Consider the following 9822-nt stretch of genomic DNA (forward strand, 5'->3'; position numbering starts at 1 on the left):
TCTTGTCTGCTTCTTTAAAGCCCGCAGTGGTATCATCTTAATGAGCAGCCCAGACAGTGTTTCCAGTGTCAAACACAAGGATTCCGCTAGAGGGAGCTCAACTTACATACTGGGTATGAATCGTGTACAAACCTGTGTTTCCTGCTCATGCACTCCAACAGAAATGCATTTAAAGACTTTCTGATTATTTAGAAGGAATTAAACAACCATACCTGGTTGATTGTACCTGCTTTTTCCTTTGCATTGTTTCTAATAATAAATTTGATTTCTGGGATAGATAGACAGGGAGATAATCTCACAGTTTAATGGTAAAGGTAAAGCTGCATGTTTAAATCAAAATTGTCTTGATGGATAACTTCAGAGACTCAAAGCAAATTTGAATTATGACAGCAACTAATTCATGTGATGCTGATGTCCCACTCTGTAATAAAGCCAACCAAGAGGCACATATAGCACAAATATGAACTGGATTTTATTATGTTTCATCCACATCCAGCTCGTTCCTGAATCAATCTACACAAAAGCAGAATTCACAGCTATAAGCTCACCTTGTCTTCCAGAAACATACATTTAATACATTGGCTTTGATTCCCATAAAACATCTTGGGACTGAAATGGCTCTATTGTCACATAAAAAAAAGTTGAAGAAAGGTTGTTGTTTTTTTCTAACTGACACAGTGAATTGGCTACTGGTTAGTTCAACGTCCACGTTGTAGCACAGGTATAAAGGAGGAGGCGACAATAGAAAAGCTGCAAGGTGCTGGTGTTCACTTAGAGGACACTTCATCCAACTTGGGCTCTAAAAGAGACAGAGAGGAGAGCTGTTAGTGCCAAGGGAGTGCAAGTGATAATCCAAGGCTTTTCATAAAAATGTGTGCAGAGCAGAAACACAAAACGAGAAACCATTAGCATCAACAAAATAAATAAAAATATGGAAATTACAGACTATCACTTCAAAAACCATGCTAAAAATAAAGAAAACTGATATATCCAGAGATCCTGCACATTTTTCATTGTAAAAAAACATTTTAAAAAACTATACTTGTTTAAGAGTTTATTTTTTATTTGTTTTTGAAGTTTTAACAAACAAACACACACACACACACACACACACACACACACACACACACACACACACACACTTACAAAACTGAACCTGATGAAACCTGAGGCCTGTACCATAAAGCTGGATTTCGGCTTAGTGAGCTAACTTCAGGCTTAACCCTGGCTTTTCTGTACAATAAAGGTGGCTTACTTTTTATCGGGCTACGTTGCCGTGGTAACGTATGCTGAACACCTAACCTGCTCCGGAGCAGGTTAAGTTCCGGATAAGAGCTCAGCAGGTAGAAAAGCCCCACCTACTGACCAATCAACTCTCTTGGAAAATGGCCTGCCCATTTTCACTTTCTTCTTCTTTTAGAAAATTAAAATTAATACATTTTACAATTCTTCTTGTATTTTTTTTTTTTTTTTTGTTACTCATGACTGCACTGTCCAACCAAAGATTGATCTTGTAGACTGATGTAGCCTAATGATTTTTTTTTTTTTTTTTTTTTTTTTTTTTTTAATGTTTATGAAAATAAATTAGGGGAATTTAATTCAGAGGGTTAAATAAAAGTTTGCTCATATTTAGTATTTAGGGAGTCTGCCCTGAAAAGTCCACATGGGAGATGGTGCCAAATGTTTTACAGTCTTTAAGTGACAGTGAAATAATATTTTAACCAGTAGAATAATCACGAGGCGTTAGATGCTTTATAAAATGAAATATCAAAACCAGTTGAATCAAAGTGACGATTCTGATGAAACTCAAACTGAAGGCAGCGGTCCAGCGAGGGTCGACCCTCAGAGGGCCAGTTCCTCTGCGGGAGTGTACGGCTGAGTAGGAGACACATTCATTTATTGAACACACACGTTACTGTAGTCAGATCTACTCGTGCCGTCATGGTGGGGAAGTAATATTATAATCCCACTAATTTACGCATTGACACAGTCAGCGATTTTTTTGCCAGCATTCCTTGCGGCTTTTGGCAGCTGCAACTGTGTTGCAGCAAACTCCGCCCTTTTTTATGTGAGCGCGCACAGATCTAGATTGGAAAGCCTGGGTTGAATTAGTGAGTTGATAGCCGGCTTTATGGTACCGAAAATCCTGAGTGCTGATGTCTCGTTAAGTGAAGCCAGATAAGTAAGAGAAAGCCCGACTATGTTAATCCAGCTTTATGGTACAGGCCTCTGGTGATCAAACATGATTCACACTCCAGTGTATTTTGCCGTTGTTGTTTAGTTACACTGAAGTCATGCAAAAAAGAGTTGGGTCTGCAGCCTTTCAATGTCAAGTGCACTTTCATTATTGTGCAGTTTCTCTTTTTCTGCAGTGACAGCCCATTAACAAGTTATGGTACATACAAGTCATCTCACCTGTGAATTTGAACTCTGGGAAAGATGTGAGGTCACCACCACCGTAGAGCCTCTGGAGCTTTGCAATCTCCTCTGCCAGGGCCTTCTGGTAGTCAGCACCTGCATCAACTGGTCCACCAGCAGTGCTACAGAAAGGAAACATGGGTCAGATGTCAGAGCTGTCAGGACTGGTGGAGCACCATTGTGCAAATTAGTTACAGGGGCAGAGTGAAAGATTTTTCACATTCAAGTAAGATTAGTACAGAACATTAATTTAAATTCCAGTGGAGATCCCAAGGTTTCCAAAGATACCAAACATGTCCTGCTGAATTCCTGAGAAACAAATATAAAATGATGCACAAGACATCTAGATATTTACTATTTCATGTAGTGATACAGCCATAAAATGACGGTATCCTAGATTTGAAAATACCACTCAAAGTGTCATGTATCTTCAATTAAGCACTGCAACCAGCAGGTGCAGAACATATAGGTGCCATTGTGGTATAAGTAGTATAGTGTGCTTTTTCTATCTTTGAAGCTCAGGGGAAAGGGAAAAGTTGCATACTACCCTCATAAACCATTAATTATGCACTATGTTTACTGTGCATAATTACTAACATTACAAATCTGTGACTTACTGGCTCTTTGTGGAGTACGTGCGTATGGAATCCAGGAACAGCTTCTGAATCGGGTCCAAATGACCTGAGAGTCACAGGAAAAAAAAGACAATTATTTTCTATTTCCAAAAAAAAAAAGAAAGAAAGAAAAAAGGAAAAGAAAAATGCAAAAACCATGACCATGTGTTTGGATATCATCTGTCCATTTGGCTAGAACAACAAAACCAACATTTTTTCTTTTTTTTTTTTTCTTTTTAAACTGTAGCCCTCATACATAAAACAGCGCATTGGACTTGTAGACATAGTAGGCAGCTACAGGGGTAAGATACGGAAAAAAATGTGAAAGGTTAGGTCAGTTGACAGGTTAAAGGTTGCTGTGATAGGTCATGCTTGGCTACGCATTTATAGCATCACTGTAATGTAAGAGCTAGGTAGGCACTATTTTGATAGTGACTTCCAAACAAATCCAAAATCTCCCCACACACAGCAACCAGAGTGCCATCTCACTAAGTGCTTTTACCATGAAAAAGGGAAGGAAAGTTTACAGGTACACAGTCATCAAAAATACACCAAACAACCCCAACAGACATACAGGGATCATACTTATTACTTTTACCATGCGACTCCCAAATAAGTGTGAGACAAAGTGTGAGAGGAAAGGAGGGAAGAAAGGAAGGTTATGCAAAAACCCCATCAGCCTTTGAGAGGTGGGGCAACAGGTGAGGGCTCCAACCATAACATTATCCTTTAACAGTGCACACAGTACCTTTAACATTACCCTTAACCTTAAACAGTCACCAATACAAAAATCAAAACAGACAGCTCAGTGAAATGGTAACATAAGAACATGGGTGACGGGGAGCATTGAGGATCGCTTATCTTGTTGGAATATTTTGAGAAAAAAAGAGGACAAAGAATAAAATAGTGTCTTTTGTACTGAAACAAAAGATTACATGTCACTTTATCCAGAACAACAAAAGAAAGGTTATGGGGGAAAGACAAGAAGCACATTGATTTATATGCCGGAACAAATAAAAAATATATATAATTAAATGAAGAAATAAAAAGTGAGTGCAGTTAGGTGTTAGGCATTAGTGAGAAAAGAGGACAGAAACATAACTTAATCTAAATGAAAAGTTACCAAAAAGAAATCAAGCCAAGCAGATCCAGCTCCAGACATTCAAATGCTATGCAGGTGGATGCAGTGAGGACATGCATCACGTGTTATGATAGGCAAAGTAGCAGAGTGATGTTAGACAATGAGTGCTCGATTGTGAAGACAATTTCAGGGACCCAGGTAGAAGGAGCAGGGTGTGTGTCACTTGAGTCATGCATGAAGCATGTGGAAGGGATGAAGTTGTTTGAGGGATGATTGGTAAATTGGTTATACAATTACTTCACAAATCTATACGTAGGGACTATTAGAAATAAGCTGTGCAAAGCAAGAACAAAAAGTGATGTGATAGAAGGTGTCTTTACAATTTATCTTTACACTTATCCTTACAAAAGAAAAAAAAAACAGATTAAATGGTACTGAAAATGACTTCTGGTAGGCTGCAGGGTCCACAGAGGAAAGAAGGGTTTTAGGGTGGGGGGAGGTGTGGTGTGTACCCTCAGACGGTTCAACCGGCTCAGGTTCAGCTGGGGCTTCTGCGTGCAGCTCCTCTCCTGCAGCTTCAGCTACAACTGGAGCAGGGTCTACCAGCTCCTCAGCGCTCTCCACAGGGGCAGCCACTTCAGCTGCAGCCTCAGCAGCCACCGGCTCTGCTGCGGCTTCTGCAGGAGCGGCTTCAGCCACAGGCTCTACAACTTCAACAGGGGCTTCAGCAGGAGCAGCTTCAGCCACAGGCTCTACAACTTCAGCAGGGGCTTCAGCAGGAGCAGCTTCAGCCACAGGCTCTACAACTTCAACAGGGGCTTCAGCAGGAGCAGCTTCAGCCACAGGCTCTACAACTTCAGCAGGGGCTTCAGCGGGAGCAGCTTCAGCCACAGGCTCTACAACCTCTGCAGGGGTTTCAGCAGGTGCACTTTCAGGAGCAGCTTCCACAACTGGTGCAGCTTCTGCGGCAGGGGCCTCAGGAGCAGCTTCAATAGGAGCTTCAGCAGCAGGTGCGGCCTCAGCCAATGGAGCTTCAGGGGCAGCTTCAGCTGCAGGAGCCTCAGCAGGAGATGCTTCAGGGGCTGGTACAGCTTCAACAGCAGGGCCTTCCACTGATACTTCTGAGGCAGCAGCAGCTTCAACAGGGGCTTCAGCAACTGGAGCAGGAGTTTCAGCTACAGGTGTTTCAGGGGCAGCTTCAGCAGCAACGGTTTCAGGTGCAGGAGCAGAGGCCTCAGCAAGAGGGGAAGCAGCTTCGGCAACAGCTTCGACAACAGGAGTGGCTTCCACTGCTGAGGCCGTTTCAGAAACCGCTTCTACAATAGGAGCAGTTTCAACAACAGGTGTGGCTTCCACTGCTGGGGCAGCTTCAGAAACTGCTTCTACAACGGGAGTGGCTTCAGCTGCTGGGGCAGCAGCTTCCACGGCAGGGGTGGTGACCACAGCCTCAGCTGCAGCAGCAGCAACTGGCTCTGCTGCAGGTTTAGGAGCAGCTGCAGCCTCTGCTGCTGCAATGGCTGCAGCTGAAGAAACTTCTTTCTTGGGGAATTCCACATATGTTCTGTGCTGGACAAGTTTCTCTATATCGAAGTACGTTTTAGGCTGGCTTTTTTCTGGGACGGAGGAGGGTAAGCAGACAAGATGCATTAATTTTTTCATGATAATATGGCCATTACGAACCCCTAGATTTCACAAAGCCCTTTTGTGGTTTACACAGACTGCTATCCCAAAGTAATAATTGAATATATGCTTTGGTTTCTGTTGTTTACGTAACAGATTACAGCCAAAAGATTTTTTTTTTTTTTTTAAACACAAGTTATGAATAATGCCATTAAAAGGATATGGCAAATGGTAATATAGAGAAATGCGCTTTAGTTAAATAAAAAAATAAAATAAAAATACAATAACCATAAAATAACCTTACAGAGTAGCACTGTTTCAAAAGACATGGAAAATTAACATGAGTGGCAGTTTATAAATAAAAAGAAGCACTCATGTTACTTAGCTATTTTTTATATATCATAAGGGACCTGACCTGAAAAAAGGGGCTTTGGGTGAATTTTATTGCATATGCTGTAAAACCTGACACTGGTCAGCTGTGGAGAGGTTAGTGAGTGCAATCATTATCTTCAAAAGCTGTGGAGGGAAAGCCTGGGATTAAAAAACAACATTCTATGAATTAAACCTTATGCTGGTGGCAAAATTGTGGCACAATCAGGATTTAATTATATTTATACAATACTTGAAAATATTATGGCATAATTTATTCAAGAAACTCATTCTTTAAACTAACATTTAATGGCAACAGTCAGTACTCATCCCTCCATCACTACAAGTATTCTTTTGACAGTGTATTAAGCTTCACAAAACAGTCCAAAGTCATTTTTAGCAGCGATTACGCAATGCTCTCATGGTGGCTGAGGCAAAAACAAATCCACAAACACCCAAAGTCATGAACAAATCCATCTGATTCTTGGGTGTTCAAGAGCAAAAGCGGGACGTCACAAAAGCACCTGGTGAAGTACCAACAGATTTAATAGGCTTTGTGTTTGTGCAACCAGCCTCTTAGTCTAAAGCCACACCCAAGCAGCTGCTGCAAGTTATATGTTCTTAGTCAACTTGCGTCCTCAAATAATGGTATTTAGTAATGTTTTACCTTCATACAAGATAAAAACAGTGTTACAGATATTTCTGGTGGGTCAAAGGGTCATGGAGCACTCACAATGTTATGGGTTTGAATATGACTCATGACCTTTGCCATCCTCTCACACTTCCAGTAACATTAAACTCTACACAATATCTAGAAACAGAGATGTCAGCTTTACACTGGCCTTTTCATTGTTTGTTAGCGTTGTGCAATCGACAAACTTATGTTCTAGACTGGTTCATTTCCTTCGACAATTTTCAGCCCCCAAACTTCCTTGGCGAGTAGTCTAGTAGTAGAATGAATTCCTCCAAACAGGTGAAGGAGGAAGTGGACTGATTTTCTTGGATGGTGCATTTTTGTGAGTTACCAGGCTTCAATACAATACTTTTCACATTTATTCTTCAACCAGATTAATGATGCTTGTACCACAATTTGAGCCTCATTGTATAACTGATATAGGCTGTGTGGCCAAAGACTTAAGACTTGTTGTGAAAGTTTCAGAGACTTTTTGACACCTACCTGAGTTGTTCTTTTTTGAAGACTTCTTTGATCCCCCAGATTTTGTGCTAAAGGATGCAGCTGCAACAGGAGCTCTGCTAAGAGTGCGCCAGCTCTCAGCCTGCATACACTTAAGACACACACACACACACACACACACACACACACACATAATATTACCTTAACTTTCAATCATGGCCTTACATTTAAGGGGCAATAAGTCATTTTTTTCCCCTGACCCATAGTGTAAAATCACCATAATACATCGGGAGTAGAGGTTGGGAGAAAAAAAAATGATTCACTTAAGTATTGCCATTTTTTTAAATATCTGAATCGAATTGTGTTTGAAACTAGACTACGTACAGAATCCATTGATATATCAAGCAGGTTGTTGGCAAAGGGACTATATATTGCTCCAAAATTTGGGTAGATTTTGGCTAGGGAAAAACTAGCATTTTCAAGGGGGTCCCTTGCCCTCACATCTCATGATATCTGAATAAAAATTGTTTATTTGTGCATACTGGGGCCTAAACAGTCTTGGAGTTCTAAATTGCTTTCAGCTTTCCAGTCAAACCCAATTTATGGGTTTATTCATGTGTGATGATGTTAGCTCGCATAGTAGCCATTTTATTGTATTGAGACCATTTTTTTTGGGACTTGAAATCACGGTATAAAATGACCCATTGTGACCCATTGTGATAATCACAGCTTCATGAAACTTTACAACCACAAACTAGAGAAGAATTTAAAAAAATTGTAATAAATCCTAATATTGAATTGCAATACTTATAGAATTGCAATATTAAAAAATCACAATACATATCAAATTGACACAACTATCGTCACAGTATTAAATCGTAAGATAAGCATGTAGTCCCAGCCCTAATCAGCAGGATGTTGAATTTTTACTGGCCACCACAAGAGGTCAATAAAGGTGATGGATTACTTAATGTCCCTTTAAAAGTCACAATATAATGAGAGCATTTTGACGGTATGTTACTCTGTAGCCTATTTCTTACTGAAACACGGTATCAGGGTGGAGCATAACAGTGATAGAGCGCATGCGAAAGTGTAAACCAATAGGAAATCAGTTCAGTGGAGATTATTAGGTGGGCGGGGCAGAGGGGAGGGATTTTCAAATATCTGAAATGCTTTCATAGGTTGAAAGAGTTATGCTAACCTCCTGGTAAAATGCTAAAAAAAAAAAAAAAAAAAAAAAATTGTGAGTAAAAATGATTTAACTGTAATACTTAATTTTAAAAAGTAAGATTCGGTAAATATTGTCTAGTCAGTTAGATGTACAATATGATACAATGGCAAAAAGTGTTTATTTTTTTTCTGCTGTGATTTAAACCGTCAGTCTTTTTGCCTCAGTTACATCAGTAATGTTAAGTTACATCAGTAATATTACTTATGAGGGATTATGAGACTTTAAATAACACACCCACCTGCCTGCTCCCGCTCACACCATCTGGTGGCTTTACATGCAGTCTGAATACAGCTTACAGACTAATATGTGGGTAAACTTCCTTTGCTCTCCATGCATAAAGCCAGGCAGGGCTTTCTGGAGTAAACTTTTGGGCAGTTAGGGATTTTAAACTCGGTGTGCCTCGTGCACGCACGGGCCTGTCTGGCTGGTTCAAACCTGTTTGAATGAAGCTGAACTGTTAGCTAGCAACACGCAAAAACTGCTACGAGCTTATGAAAATTCAAGTTGATAAGTTCAGCCAGTTATGTTCCCATTAAAAAAAAAAAAAAAAACTTCCACTAAACCATGAACCGCAAGTAGGAACTTGAATAAATTGAGATAACACGTAGTTCATAGGCTGTTACAACATCGTCTACATTGCCAGTGAATGGCTGGTTAGCATGCTAGCTCAGAAGATGCCACGAAAAGGATAGAAAACAAGTGGTATATAAAGTCCAGACTGGGCTGACTCGTAGTGGCAAATGTCCTCAAATCGGCAGGGGGTTTCAAAAAGAAACCCGTTCAGTCTCTTGGTGACATTTCATTACCTTGACAGAGCACAGTCGTCCTATCCTCAGCAGGGAAGACGCCATCTTTCTGTGCAATAACACCACACCAGATGTTTCTGCATCAATAAATATCAAACCATAAAATTGGGAAATCACATTTTCAATGATTCGTAATCATGTGTTCTCCGCAAATTTGTCTGTAAGAAGAGTGCAATACAAATTAAGCCGGCAGCAATGAAAATACACCACCATTTCAATGAGATGGAATAAGTGCAGGCAGATGGCTGCATCAGCAGAAAGTAATTAAACGCAGATAGTGGATATTACCTTCGGATAATTCAGGATCGAGTGTGATCTTTACTGGTGGCCAGTGCTCCCAGACCAGCTCACACCAAGGGCATTGCTCAGACCAGTTTCTAACCTTTATGTAACAAAGCAACATACACAAGTGACAGAAACGCCCCCTTTCTGACACAGACCCTGGTTGTATTGGATGTGTTCATACCATTTTCTCAACACATTAACATAAGCAATATGTTTTCTTAATCTACGGATTTTCTGGAAACACATCATGAATATAGGTTGTG

The 9822-nt window shown here is 40.4% G+C and overlaps 1 protein-coding gene across 2 annotated transcripts; it reads right to left on the minus strand.

Moving 5' to 3' along the window:
• Positions 1 to 450: 450 nt before the first annotated feature.
• Positions 451 to 9718, minus strand: LOC115372503 (fibrous sheath CABYR-binding protein-like). 2 transcript variants are annotated; one of them, XM_030070469.1, is made up of 7 exons: positions 9563 to 9718; positions 9275 to 9351; positions 7280 to 7388; positions 4626 to 5726; positions 3036 to 3099; positions 2416 to 2540; positions 451 to 799 (listed from the first exon to the last, which is right to left on the minus strand). In XM_030070469.1, the coding sequence occupies exons 1-7, from the start codon at positions 9675 to 9677 to the stop codon at positions 768 to 770; spliced, it is 1623 nt and encodes a 540-aa protein (XP_029926329.1). In that variant the 5' UTR covers positions 9678 to 9718; the 3' UTR covers positions 451 to 767. The 2 variants fall into 2 exon arrangements, with proteins under 2 accessions (XP_029926329.1, XP_029926330.1); XM_030070470.1 differs by having other exon boundaries at positions 9275 to 9323; positions 9563 to 9698.
• Positions 9719 to 9822: the final 104 nt, after the last annotated feature.

This window comes from Myripristis murdjan, chromosome 15 (assembly GCF_902150065.1).
Source record: "Myripristis murdjan chromosome 15, fMyrMur1.1, whole genome shotgun sequence".
Classification (NCBI taxonomy): Eukaryota; Metazoa; Chordata; class Actinopteri; order Holocentriformes; family Holocentridae; genus Myripristis; species Myripristis murdjan.

Bases quoted from the DNA above. Each gene is read 5' to 3' on its own strand.
- LOC115372503 (XM_030070469.1), bottom strand. From the start codon at position 9,677: ATGTTGCTTTGTTACATAAAGGTTAGAAACTGGTCTGAGCAATGCCCT. The intron at 9,352-9,562 runs GTAATATCCACT...TTATTGATGCAG, and splicing joins CGATCCTGAATTATCCGAAG to AAACATCTGGTGTGGTGTTA. The intron at 2,541-3,035 runs GTAAGTCACAGA...TCCTTTCTGTAG, and splicing joins ACGTACTCCACAAAGAGCCA to CACTGCTGGTGGACCAGTTG.